The sequence below is a fragment of the Sander vitreus genome, chromosome 10 (genome assembly GCF_031162955.1).
Source record: "Sander vitreus isolate 19-12246 chromosome 10, sanVit1, whole genome shotgun sequence".
In the NCBI taxonomy this organism is placed as follows: domain Eukaryota; kingdom Metazoa; phylum Chordata; class Actinopteri; order Perciformes; family Percidae; genus Sander; species Sander vitreus.
In genome coordinates this window covers 29,915,648-29,933,915 of record NC_135864.1, presented here as the reverse complement: position 1 = coordinate 29,933,915, position 18,268 = coordinate 29,915,648, and the positions used below count along the sequence as shown (strand labels likewise).

The 18,268-nt window shown below is 41.5% G+C and overlaps 1 protein-coding gene across 1 annotated transcript in view; it reads right to left on the bottom strand.

The window, feature by feature from the left end:
• LOC144524671 (plastin-3-like) overlaps nt 1–18,113 on the bottom strand; it is a 30,412-nt gene extending 12,299 nt beyond the window's left edge. The window contains exons 1-11 of the mRNA XM_078261093.1: nt 18,006–18,113; nt 11,686–11,754; nt 10,351–10,502; nt 6,866–6,995; nt 6,605–6,737; nt 6,314–6,395; nt 5,755–5,920; nt 5,141–5,280; nt 3,933–4,028; nt 325–514; nt 114–192 (exon numbers count right to left, since the gene is read on the bottom strand). Of these exons, the coding sequence (XP_078117219.1) occupies nt 114–192; nt 325–514; nt 3,933–4,028; nt 5,141–5,280; nt 5,755–5,920; nt 6,314–6,395; nt 6,605–6,737; nt 6,866–6,995; nt 10,351–10,502; nt 11,686–11,746 (1,229 nt within the window). The 5' untranslated portion in view covers nt 11,747–11,754; nt 18,006–18,113. The remainder of the gene's footprint in view (nt 1–113; nt 193–324; nt 515–3,932; nt 4,029–5,140; nt 5,281–5,754; nt 5,921–6,313; nt 6,396–6,604; nt 6,738–6,865; nt 6,996–10,350; nt 10,503–11,685; nt 11,755–18,005) is intronic.
• Nucleotides 18,114–18,268: the final 155 nt, after the last annotated feature.

The window sequence follows — 18,268 nt, the reverse complement described above, 5'->3', positions numbered from 1 at the left end:
GCGCCACGGTCCTGCCTTGAACAGGTTGTGTGCAAGGGGCTACTGTGGCAATAAGCAGTAAACATGATAACTACAAATAGGCTACAGTCATTTTAAGACAGAGGGATACTGACCCGTAGATATGGTGAACATGTGGACTGACTCCGAGAGAATTCATCCAGTTCCTGAAAGTTCTCTCCTCTCTGGTCTCGGCTTGACAGAGACAAGAAAAGAAAGGTAAGCCTCGCAGACACACAGCAGGACAACACAGGAGGTTAGCTACTCGCTACATGTGTAGACGTGGTGACGGTATATGTGAGAGAGGGATTGTTCAGCCATGCTTACTCTCCACATTGTTCCAGTCTTGGTTGTCTGGTTTGGTGAGAGCCGGGTGTTTGTTGAAGAGCTTGGCTACGAAGGCCATGTTGAGCTTTGAGTTTCCACACACGACGTCGGTGGCAGTTACAAACTGTCTGCAGCCGAGGCGCTCGGCTTGTTTGAGCATACACTCTGCTCTCTTCGTGAGATCCTTCTCCTGGTGTCACACAAACAAACACACATTTGCATTTTGTTGTGGGGGGATCTGTCATGTGGGATACAGAACATCCTTTAAGGGGTCCCATGTACTAAATGACATCGCAAAACTAGTTTGACCACAGGTCCAGATTTTCTCTAGTATTTATGTATGATTTTGTAAAAAAAAAAAAAGGAATCACAGGTTCACTAAGAAATCATCATTACGTTCCATGTACAGTGATAATTACCATGGCTGAAGAGACAAAGAAAAAGAACAACACCTACAGAAAATCTAACTGTAAATGAAAAAATCCAAGCAAAATATGTCAACACCATCTATGGAATATGATTGGCTGGGTTACACAAGGATATTACTGTAATGAAAAGGCTAAACAGCAAGGGGCAAGATGATGCATACAAACCAGAGGAATTCAACTACTTTACTCAAGTGCTGTACTTAAAGGACAATTCCGGCGCAAAATGAACCTAGGGGTTAATAACAGTACTGTGTCGAACGTTCTCATGCTAATCGAATGTGTCTGTAGCTTGAAACTAGCTACCACAAACTGGTGTTTAGCTGCTAAAGCTAGCTTTCGGGGCACAAGGTAAATCGCTATTTTATACCACTAACAAGGCTCAAAATAGCACCACACTTAAACGGTAGCATAATGAGGGTCCCTACATGCAAACCGAAGCATTCAGAACTTTGTAAGTGTACAGACAGTTTATTACAAAGATAGATTATAAAGACAGTAGCGTTGATGTTTACATGCGACCACCATCTTGGATAACAGTCATGACCAGTCGAATCACGAACTCTGTGTTTGAGCTATGTTACTGGTTACTGGTTGTACGGCGTTCGTCGTTCGACTGGTCATGACTGTTATCCAAGATGGCGGCCGCATGTAAACATTAACGCTACTGTCTTTATAATCTTTGTAATAAACTGTCTGTACACTTACAAAGTTCTCAATGCTTCGGTTTGCATGTAGAGACCCTCATTATGCTACCGTTTAAGTGTGGTGCTATTTTGAGCCTTGTTAGTGGTGTAGAAATAGGGATTTACCCTGTGCCCCGAATGCTAGCGTTAGCAGCTAACCCCCTGTTTGCGGTAGCTAGTTTCAAGCTACAGACACATTCGATTAGCATGAAAACAGATCTCAGAGAGCGTTCGACTCGGTACACGTTATTAACCCCTAGGTTCATTTTGCACCGGAATTGTCCTTTAAGTACACATTTGAGGTACTTGTACTTTATTTAAGTCTTTTCTTTTCATGCCAATCTTTACTTCTACTCCACTACATCAATCTAACAGCTTTAGTTATATATACAGGGCCAGGTTTTCTAAGTTTTAAACCGATGTAAATTCTGCTTTATATTCAGTTGTTTAACTGTGAGCATGAATTAAATAAACTCAAACACTTAGTTACTAGTTACTTTACAAATTAAGATTTTTTGCATACAAAACATATGTAGTTTATAAAATACAATGTTTTATTATAAATTAAACTACCCATCATTACAACGGCCTACAAGTCCAGCTAAAAATTAGCAGATTAAACACTTGAGCTGTTACTTATTACTTCTGAATACTTCTTCCACCACCGAGACAAACCCAGCATACAAAAAGTGCTGACAAAAAAAGATGTGACAGGGAGAGATCAGATAAGAAAGTCAGAATGACTTCATGGTCCCAATATAGTCCTACAGGAAGGAAGCTGGAAAGGGGGGGGCAACAGGAAGTCAGTGTCCCTTCAGCCTCTGATAGCCATATGGAAAGCCTTGACTGAGCTCAGTTTCAATGACATGCCAACGTGTTGATCCAGTAAGGCCCAAATTCATTACTTATTTAAGTTTTAATGTCGGACTAAAATACAAAATGAATATAATATAAAAAAGTTAACAACAAACGTACAGCATTCCACTTTGCTGTTTTAAGATACATAAATAAACTGAAATAAACTAAACGCTAAGGTTTTGCGTTGGCAATCTGTGTTATATTGGGATTTTAAGTCTGTGTGGGTACATAACATTTAGTGTGTGTGTGTGTGTGTGTGTGTGTGTGTGTGTGTGTGTGTGTGTGTGTGTGTTCGTGTGTTCTTGTTTAACTATATTCGTGGGGTCCAAAAACCGGGAATACAGTATACTTGTGGGGTCCGGACAGCTTTGTGGGGCCAAAATGCTGGACCCCACAAGTTTAAAGGGCTGTTTGAGGGTTAAAGGACAATTCCGGCGCAAAACGAACCTAGGGGTTATTAACAGATGTGTACCCACTCTGTTGCTCTCTGGGACATGTTTTCATGCTAATCGAATGAGTTTGTAGCTTCAAAGACGCTAGCGCGGACCGCTGATTAGCTTACAATGCTAGTATTCGGGGCACAGGGAACGTAAAAACAAATCGCTATTTATACCACTAAAAAGGCTCAAAATATCACCACACTTCAACGGTAGCATAATGAGTGTCCCAAAATGTTAACCGAAGCATTGAGAACTTTGTAAGTGTACAGACAGTTTATTGAACGAAGAGCTGCAGGGAGCTCCGTGAAAGGGCTACGAGAGAGAGAGAGCTACCGGTAGTCAATGTCGCAACACAGCCTCGTACTTCGGGAAACTGGTGGTGTACCTGCGGACATTGTGAAGCTATGGCCACCGAACAGGAGTGTCTGTGTTGCATGGAGTGGGACCTGTTTGCGTCGCGATGCCCAAGAGACGCAGTAAATTTCCCCTCTCTGATAAACAGCGCTGTACTTGAAACTTTTTCAAGTTATGCAGAGTGCGATTATTTCAGATATAGAGAGCAAATTGCTTTTGATTTTAGTTTGCATCGCCAGCTGTAAGCCATGACTGGTTTCCAAGACGGCGGCGGCATGTAAACATGAACGCGAGTGTCTTTATAATCTATCTTTTCAATAAACTGTCTGTACACTTACAAAGTTCTCAATGCTTTGGTTAACATTAAGGGACCCTCCTTATGCTACCATTGAAGTGTGGTGATATTTTGAGCCTTTATAGTGGTATAAATAGCGATTTGTTTTTATGTTCCCTGTGCCCCGAATACTAGCATTGTAAGCTAATCAGCGGTCCGCGCTAGCGTCTTTGAAGCTACAAACTCATTCGATTAGCATGAAAACATGTCCCAGAGAGCGACAGAGTGGGTACACATCTGTTAATAACCCCTAGGTTCGTTTTGTGCAGGAATTGTCCTTTAAGACTTGGTTTTAGGATTAGGGATAGAATTAGGTTATGGTTAGGTTGAGAGTAAGGGTTAAGGTTAGGCATTTAGTTGTGATGGTTAAGGTTAGGGTAAGGGACTAGGGAATGCATTATGTCAATGACGGGTCCCCACAAAGATAATGAGACGCAGTAAGAGTGTGTGTGTGTGTGTGTGTGTGTGTGTATATATATATATATATATATATATATATATATCAACTTACATAAAGACCAGTCATGTCAACCTCAATCCGGGGAATGTCCTCTTTGCTGCCATCTGGAGCAATCTGCTCTAGCAGGTGGAAGTACGCCTTGGAGTCCTACTCAGAAACAGATAAGAACAGAGAGATATGACAAAATACCAAACCACACTGAAAATGACTCCTGACCACACATCGGATCTATTCTCCCGTGAGATGATTCCACTAGCATTGTGTTGTGTTTTCTGTGGGAGTAAAACTCTCACATCAATACACCCGATCACAATGTTTGTTTACAATAACTTCCTGGTAGAAAACCCCTGCGTCCTGTACATTCAATTTAAAGTCACAGAGCAAACGGGGAACGCGGGGAACAAGTAGATATACTCTCATCATCTCGTTCATCTAAAATGGAAGTTTCATGTTTTTCATATCTGAACACTTTCACTAATATTAGGTTGGAGACTTATCTTAGGTTGAACTAATTTAACTGTTGGGCCACATACTAAAGAAACTGACAGCACCCAAACTTAGCAGTCCGCGCAACTGGTGGTGGCTGTGGCTCAGGGGTAGCGTGGTCACCTACAAATCGGAAGATTAGGGGTTCGATCCCTGGCCCTGCATCTGAGTGTGAATGTGTGTAAATATTATATGTGCAGGTGGCACCTTGTGTGGAAGCCTCGACTGCCTGTGTGTGAATGATGAATAGTTCCTGTACTATGTAAAAGTGCTTTCAGTAGTTGTTATGACTAGAAAAGCGCTATATAAATACAGTCCATTTACATTTGGTGGGGTGATGCTAAATTTGGTTTATCAAAGACGCTCGCAAAGCAGCACAGGAGAAACGTCAGATAGGTCAAACCACAGTGTTGAACTTTACATCTTTAAACATTGCAGTTATGGCTGAAAGTGACAACAGAAATACACAAGTTTGCCTTTTTCACATATTCACCGCAATTCAGATCAACTGCCATTTGTCTACCCGGAAGTGGTTTTTGTGTTAGCCTGACGTCACTGTGATGTGTAACTGTACAATATGTAACTTTTTTGCTAAATAAATGTCTATTAGACATATTGAATAGAAGCAGATGGCATTTCACTGCGCTAGAATAAACAATTATAAAACTAAGCTGTCGGACACAGGTAAGAGCCTGAAACTAAGGTTGGCAGTGAAATAACAGTTTCAGTGGTCTACAGTAAGAGGTTAAGGCATCACTCTGACATTTCTTTACCTTAATATCTCCAGAAAAGTTTGATATGGACATGCCGGCTTTCTTTAAATGGAAATTGGCCCAGCGCAGCAGCAGCTCCTCAGGACTGAGTTTCATCAGTTCTTCCAGACTCTCCCCTTCCTCCAGCAGTGCTGCTATAGCTGCACACAGAAAGACAAGCATGACTCGGATTTGTGGGGGTGGAATGATCCGTGAATAAAAGTTAACAGAAGACAAAAATGTTTGTATGACATGTGTGTGTTGATGTAAGTGTAGAATTCTTGAAGCTGTGTATATATATATATTTGTTTTTGTGATAATATGATATTGTTAAGTAGGGGCAGGACTTATAGGCATTATGCTTAGGCCTGCTCCTTCTCAAACGTTTTTTTTTTGTTCTTTGATGAAATCGGATTGATTTGTATATGACTGTGTTTTATCTTTGTGTTTTATTTTTTCTCTTTTAAAGAAGGTTGATTGTTTGGGATACATAAATAAACTGAAATAAATATTGGGATGTTAAGTTTGTGTGTGTGTGTGTGTGTGTGTGTGTGTGTGTGTGTGTGTGTGTGTGTGTGTGTGTGTGTGTGTGTGTGTGTGTGTGTGTGTGTGCGTGTGTGCGCGTGTGTTCAAACCTTCATTGCGGCTCAGCTCTATAGCAGCGAACAGTCCTATCTTGATAATCTGCCAGAGGAGTCCGAGCACCAGGTGAGGTTTTCCCTCCTTCAGATCTTGAGCTCCGATGTTGACAACTTGGCAGCCGATGGCCGAGGCGGAATTCAGAGCCAAGTTCAGATTCTCCTATTGGGGAAAACAAAAAGATGGATGACAGAGGCCAAAATCAAGGTCAGATCCATGCAATGTAATGTGTATAATCAGGGATGTAGTTTTAGTATCACCGTCAACTGGAAGCAAACTGTTTCTTGATTTTTAAATGGCTTTCATTTATGTATCTATTATGTATCTTTGAAACACCCCTATTACTGAACTTAAATCCACTTGATATTGTTTTCTACGATTTATGCAGTGAAGTTAAAACCCATTAAACACAACATACACAGCCTGTGGTGGACCAGTCAGTCAAGGAACACAGGAACACAGAAACAGGTTTAAAGTTCAAAAAGTTGGGTTTATTTACCCAAAACAAAGATTCCACAAAGCACAGTCGATTATCTAGTTAAGCAACAAACTAACCTGTGTGGTGAAAGCTGTCAGTTTCTTTTTATTAATGGTTCTCTCATCGATGGTGTCAGCAACAGAGAGGTTGATGAGTTTACTGCAAACACGGGTGAGAAAAACGAATACAAGGCGGAAAAGTGGTTCAAGTTAACACATAAGGATCAGTGGAGTTGAAGATCAAATAAGGATAAAGATAAACCAAATAAAGTTATGGATAGATACATAGTACAGCTAATTACAAGGTGGGTGATCAGTATGTTTTGCTATGTCATTGATAAGACTTTTGTCAGATTCGTTAAGGTTTACCAAAGTATGACGCCGTCAGCCACTGCTTTAAACAGAGCTTCAGTTTCGGGGTTGATGGGCAGCAGGTGTTTACAGTCTGGATCCTTTTCCAAAGAAGAGTTGATGTAGTTGGCGAAGGCAAAGCGCTCCTGCTCTGAAATACGATTGAGTCAAGCGTCAGGTCCCATCTGTCATGATATTGTCTAGGCTCGATGGCATTGATGGACAGTGGAACCGTACAAATCATTGGGTAGGTATTAGTGTTACTGGAGCTCTACTAACCAGAGATGGAATGCTGAGTTCCTGCACTGGAGATCTCGCTGGTGCCCCCGATGGCCACGATGCCTTGTTTCTTGTTCAGAGCTTTCTTGAAACCCTGGGCCATGCGGTCTTCCTTCATGTCCTTGAAAATCTGAAAAACACATGCCAAGGCTTCAATTAAAGTCAAGTGAATTGTGGCTTCATTTGTTAAATGAGCAGTGTGTAGAAGGGATCTATTGGCAAATATGGAATTAAATATTCATGATGATTTAGTTCAGGGTTTTTTTTAGGCCAGGGACCCCTAAGCTGAAAGAGAGACTGAGTAGGGAGCCAATACTGCATATATTGTATACAACTGAGTTGCATATTAAACTGTGCTGAATGGATGAAAATAAATCATTTATACATTGTGTTTTAACGTTAAACATACAGTACATGTGGAAGGCACAGTGACTCCTTAAGCTTGACTATATGGCTACCATAGTGGCTACCTTGAGGCTGTTTTATGCTTCTGCGTTGAATCGACGGCGTACCCCCGCAGACCCCTCTGCGTCACCGCAAACCCCTCTCCGAGCCCTCCGCCGTAGCTCGACGTGCACCTCCAAAAATTTGTAACTTTGCGTTGAGGCAACGCAGACCGCAAGGACTGTGATTGGTCAACTCGTCCTGTGTGTTGATAGTCGGTGTTTCAAGCAGCCTACTGTGGGTTATCCGTTTGTAAATTGTCTATATGTCAGTAACGTTTTGAAATTACCAGCAAGCAGTACTTTGTGGGCAGCTGTGCTAAAGTTTGCTTGCTAACATAACATCAACTGGCTGGCAGACACCTCGCAAATAACCTCAGACTTATTTTCTGGTTACAGTAACTAGGTCAATGGATTTTACTGTGTCTATTTCTCGATACTTTTTACAAAATCTAAGCAAGAAAAGGCCAAACAAATAAGATTAATATTTGAGCACGACAGTCTATGGGGTTTGCTGTTTCGGTGGTGAGCGACACCGACACAGGCGACACCCCCTAGCCTTATGGCCGTGAAATGCACCGCGATGGAAAGCAGCCCCGACACAGAACTCCAAAAGAGTCACGACGCCGTAGGAGCGACGCCGTAGGAGCGACGCTGTAGCTACGGCGTGGAGTTGACGCAGAAGCATAAAACAGCCTTTACTGTGTGAATTTTTTTCTTTTTTTTTTTAACAAATAGACCAATTTATCTTTGCTATCAAAATATTGGATTCATATTAATATATATTTTTAGACATACAAGAAGAGACATACAAAGAAAATGTTAACATAGTTTGGCAGCTCCCCTTTACTAACTCTGAGAGGGGAGAGAGAGGGGGAATGACATGATTAAGCCTTACACCCCAGCCCAGCCACTCCGCATCAGCCATTCTGCTTGCTGCTCCCTTACTGCGACGGAGACCTAGTCACTAGGGGTGTCCCCAACTAAGAATTTTCATAGTCAAATCCCAATTTTCAGGTCTTGCTTATCGTCAACTGGTCATCGAATCACGGGGGTGGGGAGTGGGGGTGACCGTGGGTCACAGATCATGGAAAGTGAAACTTAAATCTGTCATTGGGCAGTTGGATTTATGTACCCACTTGAAAAAGATTTATTAAAAGCTTCAGAGATTCGCAAAACCGCTTAAGAACGTTGCAGGGAAAAGTCGCAGCGGTCTGAAGCATCCCGAAGGCTCAACGAGCGACCGCCAGCACGGTATATGGTCGAGCGACCTAGAGAGTGACTGAAGAGAGCGAGCGTCGTTAAAACAAAGCAGTGAATCAGAGAAATAAAACGTTGCTTTCGCCGTTCCATCACTAGAAATGCAACTGGAGCAGGCATCTCACTATCACTAACGTTATCCACATTCATATTTAGACGCAACAGATGACATCCAGCTACAAAAAAAGCCTGAAAGTCGGAAGTTGGAACGGAAGTACAAAGAGTCGTTGTGCTATGGAGATGATACTAGGGCTGCTCGATTATGGAGGGGGAAAAAAAAAATCATAATCACCATTATTTTGGTCAATATTGAAATCACGATTATTTAACACGATTACTCATTGTCTTATGGAAAGATGTTGCAATTACTAAACTTAAAAAACACAAACAGTTAAAAAAAAAAAAAAATCAAGAGTGAAAACACCTTGAACTGTGAAAATTTTTTTTCCATTCAGAACACAAGACAAAGGGAAGAGTTTATCGCAATGTGCAAAATAATCGTTTTTCTCGATTACTCTGTTTTTGTGATCATTAGGAGCCAAATTAATTATTTACGATTAATTACGTTAAAAATGTTGATTGATTGCACAGCCCTAGATGAGACACCATTTCATCTCGTTGCATTGGTGTAAACTGGCAGGTTTTCTCGTCTGGTCCAGAATCTTTGGTCTGAACTGGACTTTATGGCGCGGCGAAGATTCAACTGTGAAACTGGCAGTCGGAATCACGCTCTTTCCATCGAAGCAGTGAATATTCGACTATTCAGGGTCACCCCTACTAATTACTCAACGAAATCCCGACTGTTTGCTGACCTGGCTCCTAAATGGTGGAACAAGTTCCTCATTGACATCAGGAGAGCTTAAAGTCTACACATGTTCCGCCCCAGGCTAAAAACATATCTCTTCTGACTGCACCTTGGCTAAGAAGATGATAGTAATTAAAAAAGAAAATTTACTCACATGTGGCACTTTGTAGTTTGGCTTATTAGAAGCTGATGGACTTCTATGTGATTCTTGCTGTTTGGAGTTTGTACCTTTATAGTTGAATGCACTTATTGGAAGTCGCTTTGGTAATGTACAGTAATATAAATAAATTAAAAATATATATATTTTCATTGTTACAATGGTGTATTGATTTGAGCTTTTGTTCCTTCTGCCAAAGCACTTTGTAAACTATTGTTTTTAAAAGGTACTATATTAATAAAGTTTATTATTATTATTCTACTACTGGGGAGGGGTGAGGGAGGGGGTATTCAGTTGGTTGCAATCTGCAACCTCACCACTTGATGGCACTAAATCCTACACACTGATCCTTTGAGATATTGATTATTAAATTAGTCAGTCAGTCACTAGTCTTGTTTTGCCAGACCTTCCTACGCAGCGCTGCGGAGAAGCGGAGGAGGGTCTGGCTAGTCCACACAGCACTCCGGGATGGGTGAAAAACGTGCTCTAGTTTATTGGCATTTCTTTTAACAGATCACAATCATCTTGGGCGGTGCTAAGTACCGGCAGCAGGCCACGGTGCGGCTGCAGAATAGCCTTGGGAAGGAATTTGTTTTGGTTAACCGTAGTCCTCAGAAATCCACCGGAGTTTAGAATGCCAACACAAAGAAAGCAGAAGGTAACGGACATCCGGCCATCAAGTTAGGACTTAAACTAAATAGATAGTAAACAGTACATAAAGTTGTGAAGCAGTTTGAGTTAGTTAGTTAGTTAGTTAGTTAGTTAGTTAGTTAGTCAGTTAGTCAGTTAGTTAGTTAGTTAGTTAGTTAGTGTTACCTACAGCCGTGAACTCATCAAAGTTGATCCGGCTGTCGTTGTCTCTGTCCAGCTTCTGAAGCAGTTCTCTGATCTGGTATCCGGGCAAAGGACAGCCCGCCTCGCGGAAGAGATCGCCGAGTTCAGAGGAGACGATGTACCCATTGCCATCCGAATCTAGAGAAGTGCGGTGGAGGCAAGAGGGACGGGGAAGAAGGGAGGGAAATAAGCAAGCAATATTTCAAAGGTTATTTTTTTGGCATCTAGGCCTCTACTTTTGTGACAGCTTGGACATGAAAGGGAAAAGAAGGGGAATTACACGCAGGAAAAGTGCAGTCGGAATCAAATCGCGGCCTCTACGCCAAGGACCAAGCCTCCACATATAGGTCCGTGCATGCTCCACCACTAGGCCACCCAGTCACCCAGTTGCAAGCAATATTTTAGTTGGATCCCATGCTGCTCTTCTCCATTTCCGATTGATCCGACCCTATCTAGGATTCAGTCAGTATCTTCATGACAAGTTTTACATTTGCTAATTCTAAACACCATGAGTCTGGTAGGACTAGATTCAACGTTTGCCTCTCAGCTTGTCAAATGTACATGTGCTCATAACTGTTTACATTTGAGTATAAACTATTCTCAAATCTGGATTAATTGGGGGAACGGAGTTTAAAAGATGCGTTTATTGGATTTTTGGAGTTCGATACTCTGGACTAAAGGTCAAGATACATTAGACCTCTCTCACAAGTCCCCCAACTACTTCTAAAGCCAATACTAAATGACTGCAATATCCCTTTGATAACACACTGATTAAAATGAAGCTCTGCAGCACCTTCAAGAAAACCTGACAAGACTATGACATCTAGAGTAGAACTACGATATGTTGACTTACAGCATCTTGTGTACAGAAAGATGTTCTATTGTCGTTGCGGAAAAAATAATACTGAAAAGAGCGATATACTGTCCAGACAGATTTTGGGAGAGATACTGAATAGATATGAGACTGCTTGTCCTTTGAAACAACTCAACTAACAATTTTGTGAGAAACGTTTATTCGCTCTCTTACGGAGAGTTAGATGAGATGATTGATACCAGTCATGTCAGGTGCTGAAATTTGGAAGCTAAGCTAACAATAAGCACATTTTCCAAAACGTCAAACTATTCCTTTAAGCCATAACTTAAATGTGGGCGCATTAAAGGTTTTTAATTTCTTTACATAACTTCCAAGATAAACGTGTCCGTCAGATGGTGTGCACACACGTGTTTGTCAGCTGCTTTAACCCACTTCAAACATGATTGACTAATCCATCATTGTCTTGATGGGAGTCTGCAATATGCGCACACACACATTTTTACTCACCCACTTTCTGGAAAGCCTCCCTCATCTCCGCCATCTCCTCGGCGCTGACGTTTGTCGACATGCTGACACCTATAAAATAATACAGCAGCTGCATTTAGGTGCCGTTATACAATGTGAACTCTTTAGACATTATACACATGATTGGAAAAGATCAGTTTCTAAAATGGTACTACATGTAACATTTTAAACAGTTACACCTTAGCATCAAATGATATGCAGCGCTTCAATTTAATTGAGGCAAACAAATGAAACTTTGACATGATTGGTTACCTGATTGCGTGCTAAAATTATAGGATAGTGTTTTTCAATAAATGTTATTTCACATAAATCCCCTGTCAAAAGTTTTCTTTTTAGCTGTGTAGATTAATCTCAGTCATCAGGGTCAAATGTGGTTGATGTTAAGAGCTCCTGTGTATTGATGATTGTCATTTGGCCACATTGGTGCTTTTTCATATTCTCATAATATTGTTGCCAACTTTGCATGCTGAGGAAGAGCATCTTCCTGTAGTGTAGCGATGTTAGATAGATTCACGTAGCGAATCGTAAACGAGTTAACTTGATTCGCAAGATGGGAGTGAATCCAAAATGTTGCTTCTGTATGGTATATGCCCAGTTTAACTTCCGAGAGCCGCTGCTCTACAGTAAACTGTCGTTCAGTGCGACTCGCATTCAGACTCTCTTTCTGTGCGCATTTCCTGAGCCGAAGAACGAGAAGTTATTCGTGACTCAGCGACAGACTTATTCAGCACATAATATTGGATAACTTTAGCCACCATATGCTGCTGTACTCGTCCCAAAAAAAAAAAGAGTCTCCCCTCTGCATCATTTTCCTAGCCTGACATCGTCATAATCAGATTCTAGTCAGAATATTCGTCTGATACGGCTCCATTGGTCTGTGATTATGGGGCGTGTTTCAAGCGAACCAGGAAAGAAAATGCCTCTGCACTCAATTGGATAGACCCACAACCAATCAGAGCGACGGAGTATGTGACATATGTAGGTTTTCATTGCGCCCCATCTTCTTAGCGACCATCGGGGCCAGCTGATAAATTAAACTTTTGCCAAATCCCGTAGGAGGGACGGCAAAAACATCTTTCCGATCGACAAATGCCTTGATCGCGGTTCTCTGTTCCTCTTTTAAAATGAGTGCGCTGTCGATATCTTCTATAACAGACGCGATGGTGGAATCTACACATCTCAGTTCTCCAGCGGCAGCCATCTTTGTTGTAAACGAATTCAACCCAAGCGCTCTTTGGTGACGCGGTTGATTACGTTACTGTTGATCATCTGTCCAGCACGAACATTATATTTTGATATTGATGACAGTCATTATTCCCAAGCCTTTACTAGCGCAAAATACAGATGGTTGAGCTCATCTGTGATATGTCTGCCTGTGTGACACTCTTTGACCAACTGGTGGTTTTGTGATGATGGTTTGAAATAATCCTTTATGCGAACCAATTTGCTGGAAAGCTTCAATGCTTTAAGAAGCTTTATTTATATATATATATATTTTGCCATAATAAAAGTACATAAAACACAATAGTTTGTTTGGTTTAGAATTTCTTTATTAGCACCTAGACATGCACTGTTTCTAGATAAAGAACACACATTTAGTTAAAATGCTTTGTCATGCTGCTAGATGGTTTAATTGTATATAAATTAATTTCTCTTTGGGTTCCTCTCGTGTTGCTTATTTGATAGCTCCTCGACTCCTCTGCTGAACCGGAAGTTGTTCTGTCCCTCCTCGGTGAAGGCAGTCTCAAAGCTCTTATTTCTGCCCTGATGACCGAGGAGCGAGCATCGAGGAGTGATCATGGAGGAGCTATAGACGAGGATACACGAGAACAACCTCCTCGCAACCCCTGCAGCTGAAGGAGTTGATAACTCCGCCCATACAGCTGACGAATTCATGTGACGCCTCAGGGGAAAGGACGTCTCATCCTTCTAAAACACACATGCCTGTTGTCTCTTTCCTCCCATGATTTCCTCCAGGAAGGGAGGCAAGTGGAGGATTCGCGGAGGCAATTTAAGCGACATGAGAAGCACCTCCAGTCTTTAAATTACCTGGCTGCTGAGTTCACTTCCTAGTCAAACAAAAGATGGGGCAGAGGGTGGAGCCTGGGGCAAGTTCAATCTCAAAACGGTGTGAACCGTGTTGCTACAGTTTCCCTGTTGAACGACATGTTTCCTCGGAACAGTGTGAAACGGTGTGCAACTGCTTTGAGATGTGTTTTCTCTCGCTTAGTGGGCGTGTCTCTCGTTTATTTCCTGTTACATGCTTGGGTCAGCCTGGAGCCGTACATCTTAACAGCATAGCTCTTAGCTCTCAGGAACAATATAGTAGCTTGATCTATTATGCAAAGAGCCATTTAGCATTACAGTTAGCCTAGAGACAGCTACTGTATATGTAATAGCTCTCTCTACAACAAAGACATATATCATATGATGACGCATAAGCTTGTGGTATCACAAAAATTCATACTTTTCATTTGCAAATGGCAATGACAACGATGTTGTCCATTTTGCTTACGTTTTGAGACCTATGCCATTGAGACCTAGCCTGGATGCCAGCCGAACTTAGCCCCGCCCACAACATTCGAGGTCGGGAAGTTCACATTCTGACTAGAATCTGAGTATGACGATGTCAGGCTAATTGAGACCCTCTCTACCACCCAAATACAATGGATGTGAATGGCATTTTGGCATCCAAAAACATAAAAAGCAACGTTTCCTTTCAGAAACAACATCCTAGGCACTTAGGTGATCCCACAGACCTCATTGTGAACACTTTCTGCCGAAGTATAAACACCAACCATCACCTCATTTGTAGTGGGGTACAAACTTCCCCAAATCAAACCAAAGGTGGTATCTTCTTAAGGTTTTTGGAGGCATTCTGTATGAGAAAATGAATTTGTAGTTTGGGTTTACTGACCATTTAATACCACCAAATAGGCTAATGATTTGACATAGCCGAATAAAAAAATTTTTGGCACGGAGATTCCTTCAGTAATAGATAAAGGTGCGGACACACAGAGCCAACAGTCAAACATCGGCAGAAAAGGCAGTTGGGCTGATCAGTAGAGATGTTCCGGTATCAGCTCCGATACTGCCTAAAACGCTGGTATCGGGATCGGGAAGTACTGCAGTTTATGCACCAATCCGATACCACGTAATACAGCCCTAAAGAAAAAATACATTAAAGTAGTTTATTTATGTTCTTTTTCCGTTATAACTGACTGTCAAACTGGATAATAAAAGAACATTCTGTGGCATTCATGTTTCACAAAGAGTTTAACCTGAGCCAGACCGACAACAAAGATAGAAATAATATCACATCCATACAGGGATAGTATACAGTTCTTAAAACATAATAAAATACATGATACACTAGTATCGGATCGGTACTCGGTATCGGCCGATACGCAAGTTCAGGTATCGGAATCGGCATCGGGAAGCAAAAAATGGTATCGGACCATCTCTACTGATCAGTCTCCCCAAATTGGTCAAAAAAGTGCCTCGGAACACACCAAAGCAACGAGACATAATACGTCTCCGTAACAGCAGGAGGCACTAATCTATATTGTCACCCAAAAATGAAAAAGCTGATTGGACGAACGCATCACGTGGGTCTTGTCATGGCGGCTTGTTCAGAATACGATCTCATATTGTACTAAAATAGTTCACCGAAACGTGTTCCTGAAAACATTTTAAGAGAGAAATAGGCCGTGCAGTTGCTGAATCTGTCTTCATTTCAGATCAACAAAGGTCAGTTTAAAAGATTTTCGTCAGATTTTGAGAGACTCTAGTCACGCTCATTCCGCTCCCCGTTTCCGGGTTAGCACTCTACCAATCAGATGTGTCATTTAAGTCCGACTGCTGGCAGTGCCCGCCCCGCCGATTATACATGTTAAATCGGCCAACATGAAGGACAACGGCCCCTCGGACGGACGACAGCACGGAACACACCGAACAGACTCGAGTCACTGACCTCGCCAGACTGTCCAACGGACGATTATCGGCTCTGTGTGTCCGGGCCTTAAATCCAGCCTGGTCTCACAGAATTCCGTGAAATGATCACGAACTGTTTACAGCACATTACGTGGTGGTGGCACGGAATGTGTGAAAATTCTGTGTGGCCACCACGGAAAACAATGCCAAAGTAAAGTCAATGAGAAGATGACGTAGCATTAAGAGCGACTACGGTAGTGAGTAGTATGAAAGTATTCCTTGGGCCCATCACGGAATTTTCGGCGATTCCGTGAAACTGCCACAGATTGGATAAATCCTATTAGATCTTAGGCTTGGATGACGTGTATAGGAGCAAAAAGCAGGGCTCTGTAGTAGCAGGGCAGCTTAATGTATCACACAACACATCCGATAATGTTATAGAAAATATTAGCCTGTATATACTGTACAGCCACAGTATTAAGAGAAGCCTGTATATAATTTAATCTGAGAGAGAGCTTTCTGCTGCAGAGAGCAGAGCCCTGCTAGCTGAGGCAAGAAGATATGGCAACTTGATTTATTACAGCTACAGACAATCCATACAAGCCTAGGAAGCCAAAGCCATCCAGACAAATCCAGCCTAATTAGCCTGAGAAATCAATGGCATCTAACTGAAAATACCATATAGAAAAAGAGACCTGATCTCTCATCGAAATTCACTCATGTTCATTCAGGATTGCTCTCTGGGTGTCTCACAAATGTCCCGTGCTTTGGCTGTGATACAGCATTGGCGAATAAACAAATAGGCAATGCTTGAGCACAAACATGCAAATATGGCGGTATAGTCAGACAGACACTCACACAGACACAGGCAGGCCGGCAATCACAGGGCCACCAATGTCTCTAAAAGACCAAAAGAGTTTTATTTAGACTCTCCAAATAAAACAGTAAAAATGTAACACTAGTGGTCAGATAACACATAATGTCAGTATCTATTTCCAAAGTTATTTGAATAATGAATGCAAAACAGGCCTGTACACAAATCAGACAGTGTCATCCTCATGACCACAGATACTGAAGACCTTAACCCAATAGTTACTGATTTCACCAGTGGTGATTTACCTAATATTATAATTGTAACTTTTCACTGTGAAATAACTGTGCATGCAGAATTGTTGGATTACAGAAAAAATTAAAAAAAAATGTAACGCCACAAGATGTCACTGCTTCAGAAAGAACATGCATTGCTTGTAAGGGCCTTGCTATATTTTCTGGGTTAGTTTATGAAAATAGAGGTAGATTAGAGGTCTGTTTATGCCAATATTATTCTGACAATCACAGAAAAGTGTGCATGATCACACAATGGTGAAAAAATACCAACTAATAAAGTTGACAACAAATGACAAATGAAGTCTTCTCTGTCCTCATAAAACATATTTACAGCACCAAATTGTACTGATAAAAAAAATATTCAGTCATCAACACTTGTGGTGTTAAAAGCCAATTATTCTGGTGGATTTAACAGGCACTCAATAACACGTATTGTCTGGAAGCTATATGTCATCCAGTAGTTATATTAACCTACAGGAATCCTGATGGACACACACACACACACACACACACACACACACACACACACACACGTATGTCTGTGTTTAGACTGACATGCAGTTCATATCTCCATTCATCTTGACACATGGTTGCTGCTGTCTGCCACTCACACTCCAGTATTTTCCATTTCGAAAAATATTCATTGAGGAAAAATGTAACCTTCAGATAATATAGGCTGGGCCTATATATATATATATTATAATACGTGTTATTCAAATTGAAATGGCCATGTATTTTATACAATACGCTGCAAGTAATAACTGGCGGGAATTGGCATTGTCTTGACACATTCTATACAAAATACATGTTTTTTTTTAGAAATACCAGCTATAAGCTTTTCCATAATAAATTGGATAGCATACTGCAAAGTTAAAACATAACATTCATCATAATATAGGCCTACTGATACAGACTATTCCTAAAATGATAGCCTAACAAATAAAGCATAAAATGTGCATTTTAGCATTTGTACATGTGGTATCATTAAATAACGCTGACTGGAAAATTGTTTGTGGGGAGAAAATAGTATTTCAAGTGTCCAAAATAGCTTTTGTCATATGCTACTCACAAACACTGCCAATTTTTAGCTAAGTAAATGTTATTTCATTCACATCTCTTTACATATCCTGAGGTTAAGGTGCTGAATGGAAGAACAGCTCTGTGCCACAAAACCTATTTACTGCTCGAGGATACTCAGTAAGCCTAACACACTTCTCCTCCTGAGTCATGAGAAAACGCCCTAAAACGCTCCTTCCTCTTACCTGGAGTCCGCTGGTGCAGTCAGAACAATCAGCCGGGGAAATGAATCCCTCCTGTGTCAGCCTCTCACTGCTCCTCTGTCCCGTTTTCTCCAGCTGACACCGCCCGGTAAGGAGAACCGCTCCGCCCCTCCGCGCCACTCCTTTCCTATAACCAACCTTCCTCCGCCTTCCTGCCATCAACAGTCACTTCTGACCACTTAGCAAGAAAGCATAAACATTCTATGTGGACACCTTTTATACAGTCTAGGGTGGCGACTGGCATT